General features: G+C 45.3%; 1 protein-coding gene across 2 annotated transcripts in view; it reads right to left on the minus strand.

The window, feature by feature from the left end:
- fstl5 (follistatin like 5) overlaps positions 1–16,451 on the minus strand; it is a 117,184-nt gene that overhangs the window by 76,092 nt on the left and 24,641 nt on the right. For both annotated transcript variants that reach the window (XM_039649087.2, XM_089134980.1), the window contains exon 4: positions 282–530. In XM_039649087.2, coding sequence (XP_039505021.2) covers positions 282–530 — 249 coding nt within the window. The remainder of the gene's footprint in view (positions 1–281; positions 531–16,451) is intronic.

The raw sequence follows: 16,451 nt of genomic DNA on the forward strand, positions 1-16,451 counted from the left end.
GCTGTTCTTAAAACTCCACACCATTTTCAGAATTTACAAAATCGCATCTTTAAACAATTAAAGATGATTGCTGCAAGCAAATAAAGCACTAAACTGCTTAATATTTAACTAAACCAGTACATTATAAATGTCTTTCACTTTTGATCAGTTTAATGTGTCCTTGCTGAATAAAAGCATGCATTTATATATATAAAGTGTGTAGTTAACATAAAAAGTACTCATGCAGCTGCAGCTGGACAATGATGGACAATATACCGTAACAAATCATAATGGCTCTATACCTTTGTAGAAGCATTCCTCGCTGTGCATGATGGTTATTCTCTGATGGGCCATACAGGAAGCTTTGTGAAGCTCACAGTGGTTCTGGTAGAGTTTGCCGTCAGATCCACACACAGGTTTGTAATGTGGTTTGCAGCGATCCAGACACTGACATTCTCCTTCACCTGTTTCACGATCAACCACACAGTGCTTCCCCAAACCACAGTACTTATGTTCACAGGGCCCAGGAAAGCCATTCTGACCAGGAAACCCTGCAAAGACACGGCAAATACAAGGGGAATCATGTTAATTTGTAATTTTACACGTAACGAAACATGCCATGTTCATTCACTTTACTTCATTAGAAGTCAATGTGTTCTTTTTCATATCATGGAATCAAAGTACAGTCACCTAAAGGATTAGTATGAACACTATACTAATACTGTGTTTGACCCCCTTTTCGCCTTCAGAACTGCTTTAAGTCTACGTGGCTTTGATTCAACAAGGTGTTCTGCATTCTTTAGAGGTAGGTTTTAGCAGTTAAATGATGCCCAATTGGCACTAAGGGGCCTAAAGTGTGCTAAGAAAACCCCCCACACCATTACACCACCACCACCAGCCTGCACAGTGGTAACAAGGCATGATGAATCCATGTTCTCATCTGACTCTACCATCTGAATGTCTCAACAGAAATCAAGACTCATCAGACCAGGCAACATTTTCCCAGTCTTCGACTATTCAATTTTGGTGAGCTCTTGCAAATTTGTGGCCTTTTTTTCCTATTTGTAGTGGAAATGAGTGGTACCCGGTGGGGTCTTCTGCTGTTTTAGCCCATCCGCTTCAAGGTTGTGCGTGTTGTGGCTTCATAAATGCTTTGCTGCATACCTCGGTTGTAACGAGTGGTTATTTCAGACAAAGTTGCTCTTCTATCAGCTTGAATCAGTCTCCTTTTAACCTCTGGCATCAACAAGACATTTTCGCCCACAACTGCCGCATAGTGGATGTTTTTCCCTTTTTCACACCATTCTTTGAATGAGTTTTGTGTGAAAATCGCAGTAACTGAGCAGAAAATTGCTTAAAACCTCTTTCTTTCCCATTCTGACATTCAGTTTGGAGTTCAGGAGATTGTCTTGAACAGGACCACACCCCTAAATGCATTGAAGCAACTGCCATGTGATTGGTTGATTAGATAATTGCATTATTGAGAAATTGAACAGGTGTTCCTAATAATCCTTTAGGTGAGTGCATAAATATGTGTTTCATCCCACACCCAACTGAGCAATGAACTTACTGTATTTTAAAACACAAACTTAACAAAGCACAGTAAAAATAGCAGAGCTAGAGAAATTATGAACATGTTATACAATAGCTTTGTATTAGTGGTTTTGACAATGCTGGCAGAAAATATTTATGACTGGTAACAACCATAGCCTGAACTCGCACGCTTCCACTAATTATCAATTACAGAGATGCGAGCTCCTGCAGCTGATCATTTCATAAGAATAAGAATGGAAAATGCACGGCCATATTTTTGATCTCAGTTCCTGTAAAAGCCATCAAGTCTGTAAAAAAAAAAACTCAGGGATTCTATTAAAAAGAAAAATGAAAGAAAGAAAGAAAAGTTAGAACATAGTCTGAAATGTGCATGACAGCTACAGATTCATAAACATTTGCTGGTAAAGGGTGGCATATTCTGCTAAATATAGTCATTTCTGTAATTTCAACAAAACTTTACAGGGTATACAAAATGTTTTTAAAAAGAGATGCTCTCCCAACAAAAAAAAGGAGGTGCAACCACAAATCAAAAATTCATTAAATTTGATGAATTTAAATTTGAGAAAGGTGCAACACTCACTCTTAAATCCAACTTTATTGATTAAAAACGTGTGACGTTTCTCCACGGCCAAATTCCCAACGCCAAACTCTATAGCAAAATTTACAACAATCATGTTCAATACATCACAGAAAAACAAGTAAATAGCTTTTAGGCGCACTGTCCTTTAGAGAGTTAGAGACCTTTCAGATGTGTGTAATTAAATGACGACTTCTTTCATCAAGTACCATATAATGACGACCTTCTCCCAGCACACTGTTGTAGTAAAAAGAGAAAATTGGCTTTTGCCAGCAGGGTGGACAGAAGCCAATAGTGTCCGATTGGTATGCACACAGTGCCTCGCCGTGACCACGGTGACATCAAAGACAAATGACTAATTCAGTCGCAACGATTTGTTATTGATGAGTCAGCTTTTCAAAGAGAAAAGAGAGAGTCTGAGAGCGAGAGAAGGAACGCTTGATTCTGATGAAGGGTTTGGGTGAAGGTGTAGTGTCCGGCTTTCATCTGCCCGCCATCAAACGTGGACTTTTCATCCCGCTAAAAGCCATCGCGAGAATCCGAAACAGAGTGCCACATAAAAATGGAAAAATGATCAATGTCTGCACTGAAGTAACAGTACAAAAGCATTACAGTAGTAATCAAAAAGGTGAGCCAACGAAAAGTTGACAGCAGCAGAAACAAGACAAATTCTGATGACCTGAAGATGTCAAAGCAATGCAGCGGTCTTCACCGCCGAACGATTCCTCTACCTGACACTGACAGCAAAGCCATGACTGAGCATTAACTGAGCCCCGTGAACCCAGTGTCAGTCCTTAGGTGCTGATTATAGACCATTTCACAAGATGTAAACAACACTGGTCCAGAAGCACTTCCTGTTTCAGTTTGTAGATGTTTATAGATGTTTGTTTAACTTTTTGATTCAGTTTTAAATGTTCTGTTGGTTGTATTTTATCCCAGCTTTTATGTATAGTGTTAAAAAACTGAAACAGGAAGTGCTTCTGGACCAGTGTTGTTTACATCTTGTGAAATGGTCTATAGCAGTTCCATGACATGCATGATAACTAATAAGAGCACAGCACAGGGCTTCAGAGACAGATATAGTCATATCTATTCACATAGACGTACAGCCGAAGACTGCAAGACAAAATAAAGGACGAGCGCGTGTATTTGGGAATATTTTCTATTAGCTGAGAGAGCAGCACAGTGGAAAAGAGTCGTGATTGCTTGTCATATCTTAGCTATTGTAATTGATATCCGTCTGCACAAAAGCCATTTGTGATGATAAATTGAGCACCGTCTGGTTTCAGAAGAAAAGAAAATCCCATTCTTTTTCTCCATAGAGAAAATGTTTTTTAACCATTCTGTATAAACATTTCAAGGCAGACCTACCATGGGTTCCGAGGTTATTAATCAAATGGACTGTAAGACAATACATACAAATTTAAAATGTAATATATACATCTTTTTGATAAAATAAATGCAGCCTTGAATAAAAATGTATTGTATATAAAACACATACCAACATACAATTATTTATGTGTGTGTGCGGCCTGGTAAACCCACAAAGACTTTGAATCTTTGAATCTTTTTTGAGGATAGCATTTTTGGTCACCATGAGGAAATCGGCTTATAAATCTTACTATGATGTTTTATCTTACTTTAGTGTTCTGTGGGGTAGGGTTGGTTAACACAGTCTCATCCCAAAAAGTCATATAACTGACGTCTTGGGACGTCTTTTGACCCTACGTCAATATCCGCCTTTTTAGGGCCCCCTTAAACGTCGGTAGATGGCGATCCCGGACTGACGCTTTACCTTTAACGTCAGTTAGGTGACGGGTTAGGTTTAGGTCTGGGGTAGAGTTAGGATCCCATAACCTCATCTACCGACATTTAAGGGGGCCCTAAAAAGGCGAATATTGACGTATGGTCAAAAGACGTCCCAAAACGTCAGTTATATGACGTCTTGGGATGAGACCGGGTTGGGTTGGTGTATGGGGATAGAAAACATAGCTTGTATACCATTATGTCAACGTAAAGGCTTTCAACTAAACATCGCTTGAATGAGCGGGAACACGCCAAACTTTCAGAGCCTTTGTTTAAACACATGGGTTTTGTCTCTTTCTTCTTAACACTGCATCATCGTTTCATTCTCTTGTCACCACCAAAGGTGCGAGTCCCAGACCATCTGATGTTTTCCAGCACAGACTCTAGGGACTCTGTGTAATGTAGTAAACAACACTCGGCAGCTTTCAGCTCGGCTCGCTGCAGCCCTTTAAGAAGCCTCTGTGGACTCTGCTCCTCCAAAACAGAGGAAACATCCGGATAAACAGCCTTCAAACAACGCTTCAAACTCCTCATGAAAGACGGGAAATAAACCTGCCTGCCATTACTCCTCCATCTGCTCTCTCTTTACCAACTACTCTGCGATTCCTTTAAACAAACCAAATCTGTCCCGGAGTCGTTGCCGGAGTGCAGACTGACATATCACAAAACGATGGGTTCTCATCACACCTGGCTGAGGAGCCGTATTTATAGACCGCTTCGCTATGGAAAAGGTGGAAAAACACTAAGTTTGATGTGCTCCCAGTTTTCATTCATTAAACGTGCTTCTGTTCAATCACTATGCACAACGATTCACGTCTCAGCACTGGCTAAATGAAAGTGAGACAGCGCAGCATCTCAGGCGTAATGATCTGCGATCTGTTTCCTCCAAGGCGCGTCACTTTGAATCAGTTGTGGCATTATTTCTCATTTCTCATTTTATTTTCCTTTATTACCTGACACTGATCAGCTCTAATAAATCTGTCGAAAGGAACGAGAGCAGCTACCAAACACAATAACAAACTGCAACGAGATGCCTCAGAAGGACAAAAAACGCAAGAAGTGTGCTACTGCATGCACTGTAATTCGCTTATTTGAATTATTAATAAACACAAATATAACTCTACGATGAAGTGCTTCAAACAACAGTTCACAAGTAGTAATTTTAAATCAAGCTCATTTTTGATATATCAAGGAGATGTTAAGATGTTCTCTCATGCATCGTAATGCTGGTATATTCCAGTGATTGAACAGAGTTTTCATGTAGAAATGAAGAATTCAATAATGTTTCCTCATAAAGGGCTTTAATCATACCCAATGAAAGCAACATTCTGTGACTCATAGAGAATAAACTTCTCAAAGGGAACTAATGCAGAATTTTAAGTTCATTTTCATCCTTTTAACTTAAGATTGAACCAAACTCAAAGTCAATCATGTGAATGTTTCTATGTGGACTTAGAAAGTGTGAGAAATTGCAGGGATGTTTTCCTTATATCCAATGAGAGATTGCATATTCTACACACCTTTATATTTTTTACATTAATAAACACATTATCATTATAAATATGCTTATATATTATTTATAACTGTATATACATTAATGCACAATATATAAATCATATTGCCAAATATAGAACTTAGTTTCAATGAATTGTATGATGCTTTAAAGGGTCATGAAACCCTAAACCCAATTTTCTGAGATTTTAACAGAGGTATGTGTGTTGAACATCATTGAAGACAAAGTTAGCATCTGTTAGTAGGGGGAAAATAGTTACATTTAATTTTTCTCTGCTATTTTTGTCTTCCGGGTTTAAAATCTTCATCGTGTCCACATTACAGTGACGTGACAGTGCACTGTAAGTGTTTTGATGAGACGAAGTTTTCACATCCTTAGAGAAGACACTGTCTCTTAATTATTCATGACACCACGTGGATCTTTCCAATGACAGAAATCTCAAACTGTGATACCGCGCAGTAGATGAGCAAAAGTTCCAGTGCATTGCATATCTTTCCCCATGATACTGCCAGGGCTAGACTGGCTGCGGGCAGTTGGTTGGCCATCAACCACGGACACATCTAATCTCTGTGTGTGTGTGTGTGTGTAGCAAGCATTTTTGTAGCGAGAGAGCTTTGAGAACTGGAGAATGGTGGACCTTGGCCTTGTTCACTAATCCAAGTTGCGTCTTGCGCAGTGATGCAGTACCAAGTCCCGAGGACTTTTCTATCCTATCAGAGGTGTGTGTGTATCTAAAGTGTAACCTTGACACTTTTACTTGCCTCAGTTTTGTTGAACCTCTGGGGTCGACTAACGCACCGCACGTTTTACTGGATAATTTTCACATAGCAGCAAATAGACTAAAAATACTTAAAGGTCCCCTGACTTGAAATTTTCACTTTCTGAGTTTTTTATCATTAAATATGTGTTCCCTAGCCTGTATATGGTCCGCCCCAGTGGATAGAAATTTCAATCGGTGTAAACCAAGCTTTGGACTGCAAACACAGGGAGACTAAATAGGGAACAACATAAGAGGGTAACGAGTAAGGCAGGTAGGACAAATCAATCAATCATCACATTCCAAGATGGAAGGGTTTAGAAAATGACACAAGCCCATGATGGCCCAAAATAACAAAACACCCATGTGCAGCACAAGACAGGACAGACATGTGACATAAATAAAACTCAGAGAGTACTATTCACCCAGGCAAGAGCAGTATATCTTGACAATCCTTTAAAATGAATTATTTTCAAATATATGCTTTTATAGTGTCTATATAAACAAATATATATATATATATATATATATATATATTTATAATTGTACATGTGCATTAATATGTTTTAACTAGAATTACAATTACTGTAGGCTAATATAGTCAGGGCATTAAGTTACAGCACAAACATGCCAGTGTATTTCATTAGACTTTAACTTTGCCATGCAGCTATAAAAAAAATCTAGCATTTCCTCACGTTTTACCACTGACTTTTAGTGACAGTAATGCATGGGCCAGTGGTCGATGACAGTTATCCCGCCCTCCCTTCCCCTCACCTATAAAAACAATGCAGACCCAATGACTGTTTGAATGCAAATTTAGTCCAATTGACTTTTGCCTGAACTTTAAGAAATTACAAACTGAATATAAGAGTGTGAAGGCATCCTACTGCTAATGGCTAGCCAGGTGCCGTTATAGACTGGTTCCCACAAAGCAGTGTTCAATAGAAAGCAACAGTGGCAATGGTTACAAGATCGATTCAAGCTCAGGAGGTGAAATCTGTAAGATCAGTACAGCGAGTGGAGTTAAAACACATTAAAATACAGCAGTCATTAAGTCCCACTGAGTTACACTATTTATGAGGCACCACCATGCTTCAGTAATTGTACACCCCGCAGAAACCTCACCCTGCTAATTCGTATAGCATTAAACCATTTCTGTGCCATTGAACAATTCCACCGACTATCACTACTGTATGCATCATCTATACTCTTTCAGGGTGTTTCAAGAGTTCCCTTTCGTAGTCACTTCGAGTTACGTCAGAAGTGACGGAGATTGGGGGTTTCGCATAGAAAGCCAATCCTCTTCGAGTATTAAAACACGAGCCAATGGCATGCAATGCCTTGGGGCTGCGGAAATTTGCATAGCGTACTCCGCCCTACTCCGTGAGTATAAAAGGAGGAAGTGAACGCAACCGCAGTATGTTTTTCGCTTCGGAGCCAAGAGAACCTCTTCACTCCTGAAAGCACTGTTCAAGACTCTTCGAGACGAGCGTCCTCTTCAGTGTTGGTGTGACGGCGGTACCCAGCGAGATTCTGCATCGCCTGCGATCTGAGCAGTGGTCTGCCAGACTTTGCGCTTCTCCCTGGTCGCTTCAGCGCTGAAAGAGTGAATTTCCTCCTCTCATTGAAAGAGCTGCACGCGCACGTCTTTTTAAAGACGGTTCGCCCGTGCTCTTCTGGGTGTGATTGATTTCTGTCGTCATCTGATGGTCACGATCGCTGCTTTGTATGCCTGGGCATTTCAGCATGCAGCAGCAGCGTTCGTGGATGACTCATTTTCCTTCTGTGGGAACATGACCATCTCTACACTGAGGTCGAGACTCAATGATCTCACTTGAGTGAGAGTCCCGGTCCCCCCCGCTCGATCGGTTTCCTCCATAGGGGGCCCGTCGACCCGGGGACCTGGTGATTTACGGTGATGGTGTGGGATAAGCCCCGACGATTCCTCGGGCCACACCTCCCGCCTCAGTGCGAGAGCCAGCGAGCGTTAGTTCGATTCAGTCGGTTGCTTCTTCGGTGGCACCGGCTGCTTCGGGCAGCGCTCCAGATGATGATGCGATGTCGATCACAGCATCACTAGGCGGGCTTGACTCCTCGGGAAGTGAGGATGCGGCCGCGTTGCCTCCCTCGGGAGCGTCAGCGCCGCCGTGTCTGATCCCGCGATGATGGCCGTGCTATCTCGGGCGTCCGTGAGCATCGGGTGGGGGTGGAACTCCGCCCCTCCCCGATCTCTCGCGGCTGAATAATTGGTTTTTGGGTAACGCTGCCGCCTTACGGCCACGGCCAACCCCAATTTCCTTTTTTCCCCGAGTTGCATGCGGAACTGACACGCACTAAAAAAAAAAATAAATAAATAAAAAAAAAATAAATAAATAAAAAAGCGTGCTTAGTTCCCCGCCCTTCCTCCCCTCGGCGATGCGGCTGTCTGTGGGTACGCTGGGGCTCCCCCGGTCAACCGGCGGTTGCTCTCAGATGCCCCTCCAAAGCCTATGGGTTCTCGTCGTCTATGGCGGCGCGATTCTGTAGAGCGGCGGGACAGGCGGCCTCCGCCCTGCATATGATGAGCACCTACAAAGCTAGCTGCTCAGGAATGTGCACGAGGAGGTGACGGACCGAGCGAGCTGCGAGCCTGTCGCCTACCTTGTCCTTAAACGGGTCACGGAGGCGGTCGCTCGCTCCCTTGGTCAGGTGATGCCCACCGCTGTGGTCCAGGAGCATCATAATGTTCGGCGGTGCGGTCCAGGACTTTGCCCAGCACTTCTCGGCCGCCTAGGAGCAGACGAAGGCGGTTTCTCTGCCCCGACGGCCAGCTGCTGCCTCCAACCAGCCGTCGGCTCGGACGCCTCCGCCAGCTCGCCGCCGAGGACGCCCCCCTGCGGCTCCCTTCCCTCCCACGCGGCCCCAGCAGCAGCCTTCAGCCGGTTCGCGTCGCGGAGGAGGCCACAGGTAAGCGTCCCAAGAAAAGAGCCCCCCTCAGGCCGCGTGCCCCGCTAGATGCCAGGCGAAGCGATGTTCCTGAGGCGGGCCGCTCAGTGATAGTGTCATGGTTTTTCTCAGGAGGCGGTGGCAGGGCCCCTCCTTCCCCGGTGGAGGGCCGGTGGAGAATCTTTTGTTCTAGCTAGCTCCCTGAGCTGGTTGAGGAAAAGCTGACACTGTCATTGAGCACACAGACTGGAATGAGCGCGCACGACGTCCAGTGCGTCGCCCCGTTCATTCCTCTCTGTCTCGGAGGGCGCGGAAGGGTGCGTGTGTCGTCCCCGGGCTACGCCAATCCCTTCCCCCTCTGTCGCCAGACCCCCGGCAGAACAGACCCCCGTGGAACGCTCTGCCTTCCCTGGTCTCTTCTGTCGGGGAGCGGGTTTCGACGGTGCATCCGGACGGGGTAACTCCTGCACGCATGCCGGTCGACCCGCCTCGCTGCCCCTCCGGGGGGACGTCTGTGGTTCGCATGACCCCGTTGGCTCACTTCCTGGAAGCCTGGCTAGCGCTTCCCGGGGTTCCCGCTGGGTCATCAGAACGATCGGATTCGGCTACGCGATTCAGTTCGCACGGTCTCTTCCCCGCTTCAGGGGAGTTCGCTCCACGATGGTTGGTGGCAATGCCCCAGTCTTGAGAGCGGAGATTGCGACCCTGCTGGCGAAGGGTGCAATCGAGACGGTCCCTCCAGCCGAGGTGAGGTCCGGGCTTTACAGCCCCTACTTCATTGTCCCCAAGAAAGACCGGTGGGTTACGACCGATCCTGGACCTGCGCATTTTGAACCGTTCTCTCCATCGACTACCGTTCAAAATGCTCACGGCCAAACGCATTTTCGAATGTGTTCGGTATCAGGATTGGTTTGCAGCGATCGACCTGAAGGACGCGTACTTCCATGTCTCCATTCTCCCTCGACACAGACCGTTTCTTCGGTTTGCCTCGAGGGCCAGGCATACCAGTACGCCGTTCTCCCATTCGGGTTAGCTCTGTCCCCTCGCGTCTTCACGAAGATCGTCGAGGCAGCCCTTGTTCCCCTTCGCGAACACGGGGTTCGCATCCTGAACTATCTCGACGACTGGCTGTTACTAGCACACTCTCGAGCTCAGGTTTGCGAACACAGAGACCTGGTGCTACGGCACCTAGCCCGTCTGGGCCTTCGGGTCAACCGGGAAAAGAGCAAACTTTGCCCCGTGCAGAGGATCTCTTTTCTCGGCATGGAGATAGACTCGGTCGCCATGTCCGCGCAGCTCACGAACGAGCGCGCGCACTCACTGCTGGCTTGTCTTCGACAGTTCGAGGGCAAGAGTGCGGTTCCACTGAAACTATTTCAGAGGCTCCTGGGGCATATGGCATCCGCGGCCGCGGCAACGCCGCTCGGTTTGCTTCATATGAGACCGCTTCAGCTGTGGCTTCGCGATCGAGTCCCGAGGTGGGCATGGCATCGCGGCTCGCTCCGAGTTCCAGTGACTCCGACGTGCCGCCGATCCTTCTTCCCGTGGTCGAACCTCAGCTTTTTACGGACAGGGTCCCTAGTCAGCGAGTTTCCAGGCATCTCGTTGTCTCCACGGATGCGTCTACCACGGGTTGGGGTGCCATGTGCAATGGGCATGCAGCCGCCGGTTCCTGGACAGGAGCCCAGCGCCTCATGCACATCAATTGCCTCGAGCTGTTGGCAGTACGGCTCGCCCGGCACCGCTTCCGAGCGTGCTCTAGGGCCAGCATGTGCTTGTCCGCTCAGACAACACTACGGCAGTAGCGTACATCAACCACCAGGGGGGGTCTACGCTCGCGCCGGTTGTCGCAGCTCGCCCGCCACCTCTTGATATGGAGTCAGAAGCACCTGAGGTCCCTTCGTGCAGTTACATTCCTGGAGACCGGAACCGGGCAGCCGCGAGCTGTCCCGGGCCCGTCCCATCTCCGGCGAATGGCGACTCCATCCCCAGTCGGTCCAGCTGATTTGGGACCAGTTCGGGGAGGCACAGTTAGACCTGTTCGCCTCTCGGGACTCGTCCCACTGCGCCCAGTTTATTCTCTGACCCGCGGCTCTCTCGGCTCGGATGCGCTGGCGCACAGCTGGCCACGGGGCCCACGCAAGTGTGCGTTCCCCCAGTGAGCCTCCTTGCACGGGTGTTGTGCAAGATCAAGGAGGACGAGGAGCAGGTCTTGCTGGTAGCCCCCTACTGGCCCACCAAGACGTGGTTCTCCGAACTCTTGCTCCTCGCGACAGCACCTCCTTGGCCTATTCCTCTGAGACCGGACCTACTCTCTCAGAGACGGGGCACTCTGTGGCACCCTCGTCCCGATCTTGGAGGCTGCACGTGTGGCTCCAGGACGGGACGAGGCAGGTTTGAGTTCGCTGCCACCTTCGGTGGCGGCAACCATCACTTCCGCAAGAGCGTCGTCCACGTGACACCTTTATGCGTTGAAGTGAAACCTCTTCGTCAATTGGTGTTCTTCTCGCTGAGAAGACCCCCGGAGATGTTCGATCGGAGTCATGCTTCCTTCCTGCAAGAGGGGTTGGAGCGCAGGCTGTCGCCCTCCACCCTTTGGATTATGTCGCGGCCATTGCCGCGTCTCATGATGCAGTGAAAGGTAAGTCTATGGGAAGCATGACCTGGTCATCAGGTTCCTGAGGGGAGTGAGGGGGCTAAATCCGCCTCCCTCCCCTCCTGCCCTCTGGGGACCTCTCAGTAGACCTGGGTGCTCTGCAGAGGCCTCCCCTGGAGCCTTTGCAGTCGGTAGAGTTTTTGCCCTGTCCTATGTGACAGCACTCCTGATTGCATTGGTATCCATCAGGAGAGTAAGGGACCTGCACGCACTCTCTGTTGACGAAGTGTGCCTGGAGTTCGGGCCGGCTTACTCTCACGTATTCCTGAGACCCCGGCCTGGATATATGCCCAAGGTTCCTACCACTCCCCTCCGGGACCTGGTGGTGAACCTGCAAGCGCTGCCCCTGGAGGAGGCAGACCCAGCCTTGGCACTGCTCTGTCCGGTACGTGCTCTCCGCACCTATGTCGACAGAACGCAGTGTTTCAGGACCTCAGACCAGCTCTTTGTCTGTCATGGGGGGAGCCAGAAGGGAAGGGCTCTCTCAAAGCAACGGCTGTCCCACTGGTTAGTGGATGCCATTGCTTTGTCTTACCAGCAGCAAGGCCTTCCGTGCCCCCTTGGTGTGACGGCCCATTCCACTCGGAGTGTAGCCTCCTCTTGGGCTTTAGCGCACGGCGCCTCGCTAACAGACATCTGCAGAGCTGCAGGCTGGGCGACACCCAACACCTTCGCCAGATTCTATAATCTGCGAATTGAGCCGGTATCCTCTCACGTACTCGTTTCGGCCAGTTCTGGATCCGCTCAGGTGTCTTCGCTTGCTCGCCACTCCACTCCCCGGACTGGATAAGTGCGATATTTCCTCAGTTCTTCCATTGAAGTCTTGAGTCCTCCAGCACCGACGATGCGGGCACCACTGCGTGGCTCTGGATGCTAGCTAGGTGCCTCCATGCGCACGGTTCCCCATGGTAACCGTCTCATGTGTATTATCCACTGTAAGCCTCTCTGAGCATGTGTCTTCCCTTGGCAAGCCATCTGCCACCCCTGGAGTTTAAATCAGTAGCCACCTGCGGTTGGTACTCCAGTGTTCCATATGCGTTCCTATGTGGCCATATGTGTATTCTTAAGTCCTCCCTTCGGTAGGCAGCTGGTAGCATGTCCCCTTCGGGATATGTTTCCCAGTGTACCTTGGTAATCCTGTGTCAAAGTCGGATCCCCAAAAAAAAAAAAAAAAAAGAGGTAAGGCTCGGGGGTTCAGTCTTTCGCAGGGCACTGGAAGACAGCTTGAAGATGGCGTGATGGCACAGACCCCCAATCTCCGTCACTTCTGACGTAACTCGAAGTGACTACGAAAGGGAACGTCTCGGTTACGTATGTAACCCTCGTTCCCTGAGTAGGGAACGGAGACGTTACGTCTCCCTGCCACTTCTGCTGTATCGCTGGGTAGAGGCCGAGTTCAGTCTTGGCTCCTCAGCGAAGACATACTGCGGTTGCGTTCACTTCCTCCTTTTATACTCACGGAGTAGGGCGGAGTACGCTATGCAAATTTCCGCAGCCCCAAGGCATTGCATGCCATTGGCTCGTGTTTTAATACTCGAAGAGGATTGGCTTTCTATGCGAAACCCCCAATCTCCGTCACTTCTGACGTAACGTCTCCGTTCCCTACTCAGGGAACGAGGGTTACATACGTAACCGAGACGTTTCTTGTGGAACATGACGTGGGAAAGAAAAGTTATGCAAAAAAAAATAAATAAATAAATAGATAATAATAATACATACTTAAAGTAAATACATTGTAATGAGCGGGGACAGGAGAAGGCAGGCAGAGATGAGGATCTAACTGCAGTGGTTTTAATGTAAGAAACAAGCGGAAACAAACAACACCATAACAAGCTTAACAATATAACGAGGATAACTAATACAAATATTTAAGTAAATAAATAAATAGAATAGTATGTAGGCCTACAGCAGATAAAAAATTTTTAATATACTACAATATACATTGTTCACAATATAAAATGAGATTTTATGTGTAAAATGTAGGATGGGGTTCCCTCACACAAGGAATGTTTGTTTTATCTAAATGAACGCAAACCCCTGATGTCGAGCAGTGTTTCATCTGCCCTAACCTAGACAGATTTATCATGATGAGAATAAAATCTAAAAAGGGGTAAAAACAAAGTGAGCAAAGGAGTGACAGAGTGATAGGCATGAAAAGAGCAGCAGTCACCCGTTACTACCGTAAAAAAAGTTTCGATTTCTGCACTTTCAGCCACCACACAGCAAACCATTCTCAGCCTTTGTTCTAAATGAGCAAATATCACTATCTTCTTTATTCATATAGTCTACCATTAATTTAGTTGTCTTTCTTATAGTATGTTACGACTGCAAATTATACTGAGTTGGCAAGATTCAGTCCAGGCCAGATGCACCAGAACTGCAACAATAGAAAATAAAAAAATTTCTTTTTTAAATCCAATTTGTCTGAAATAGTCTTATTTGTACTCCGTGAAGGGATTACTTCTGCTCTTAGCTGAATACTAAATAAGCATTAAAAGGATAGTTTTGTCATCATTTAGCCTCAAGTTGTTCCAAATCTGTATGAGTTTCTTTGTTCTGTTGAACACCAAAGAAGATATTTTGAAGAATGTTGGTAACCAGACAGTTGACAGTAGCCATTGACTCCCATTGTAGAATACTATGGAAGTCAATGGCTACCGTCAACTGTCCGGTTACCAACATTCTTCAAAATATCTTCTTTTGTGTTCAACAGAACAAAGAAACACATACAGGTTTGTTAAAACTTGAGGGTGAGTAAATCGTGACAGTTTTCATTTTTGGGAGAATTATGCCTTTAAATAATTTATCAGCATTATATGTAGATGGACTATTAATAAGAACCGCTAAAGTGGGGCTTTTAAAAACACTCTCAGCAAGAGGTGTCTAGTTTTTCTGCCGATGTTGCTGAGACAACATCTGTTAAGAGCAACAACAGAAGCGTTAATATCCCATACGAGTCTTTTTAGATTCATTACCTTCCATGTGCAAATCCCTTTGTTGAAATTAGACACCCTCATGCTTCATTGGCTTTTTCTGCTAATGAATATTTATGAGATTCTATATTAACCTTTCCTGCTGATTTTAACACTTATTCTGGAATTAAATTAAAGGTCTTAATTGTCGAATACCAATTTGAGAAATAATAGTGCTCAGTTTAATCTGTGATATAATATAATCTGTGATATAATTTTAATCTGTGATATAATATTAATTAGCTCACAAAATAATTTATTTTAAAAAAGTATCGAGATTACAGTCAGGCACTTACAATGAAAGTAATGGATCAAAAATGTTATTTATTTATTTTTTGGAGGGGGGGGGGGGGGGTTAAAAACAGAAATGTAAAGCTTAGAATTTTATAAAAACGTGCACGGTAACTTTTCTGTTAAGATGTGTGCATTATCTGAATTTTTACAGTTAGTTTAGGGCCCAATTCAACAAATTAAGTAGGTTATTATTGCGTTTACAGATTGGCCCCCATTCATTTCCATTGGAAGTACTTCACTGCAACCCAGATTGAAAGGCAACCAGAAATTGTTCTTTGCGGAAATCAAATGCTGTTGATTTGAGCTTAACTTGTACTGAACCCAGAATATTCCTTCAAGCATCCAATTACAAAATATCATCTTCCTCTCCTCTTTAGGCATGCAAAATAATTAAGCATTTAGCAAAAATCTGCATAAATAGAATTCAGTTACATTAAGTGATCATGAACAAGTACACATGGGATGTTCAGTAGCTGATGTATGGTGGGAAGTTGCCCATAAGAGATTTTGTCAAGTAAAACTACTACAGCCTGACAGTACGTCTAGCACCATTCACACCAGTCACAATGAAAAGTAAAAAGGAATCCAGAAGAAGCTAAAGAGATTTCAGGATTAACAGGCTAAAGCCTTTTTTTGAAAATCTTTCATCGACTGCAGGCCAATGAGGTGTCCCTGCGTGCATATTATTATTTAATCGTATCGTAATGACAAAGTTGAGGCGATATATTGAAAGCTAAGATCAGGGCACCAGGCCTGCTTTTGTGCTATGAGCATGCTAAGAGCTATGTTCGTATTTGGAAAAAATAAAAAAAGGAAAAAAAGCTTTTGTCTTTAAAAAAGCTTTTGTGAGAGAAGTAAATACTTGACTGCATGCTATGAGAGCTGGGTGTCGAGTGGCAGGTGGTCCAAATACACTACCTCAAATTTTCATGCTGTTTAAAAAAGCTATTTTTCAAGCCAAAAAATGTGTATTTTCACTCTCAGAAGTAAGATATTTTGAGTTCAGCTGGATATGCCAAGCACTTCATTTAAGATACCAATTACAGGCCATTCTGCAATGCACTTGTGCAGTCTTTCTTAGTTTTTCTCTTTTCCAAATTCTGACAGATAATTTCAGTTGGCTTCATATTATTTCCAGCTATATTTTATATTCTGCACTCTAAATTCACAAAGCAGGCAACATTTGTCATGCCACAAATTTAGCCGAGAGCAGTTTGTCTTGATTGTCTGTATTCACCACAAAAGCTTAATGTACTTCAAAAGGTGAAATAATTATTCAATGGTTGAGTTCATCAAAAGAAATAAATCAACTTCATCAAAAGACTTTCACACTGTCACAGGAGGAATCTTCCAAAACCTCCATTAAGTTAATATACCTAAGTCAGAATTTAATCCACTTAAACATGCTTAGCCTGAAT

Source organism: Pimephales promelas, chromosome 9 (assembly GCF_988280905.1).
Source record: "Pimephales promelas chromosome 9, fPimPro1.hap1.1, whole genome shotgun sequence".
In the NCBI taxonomy this organism is placed as follows: Eukaryota; Metazoa; Chordata; class Actinopteri; order Cypriniformes; family Leuciscidae; genus Pimephales; species Pimephales promelas.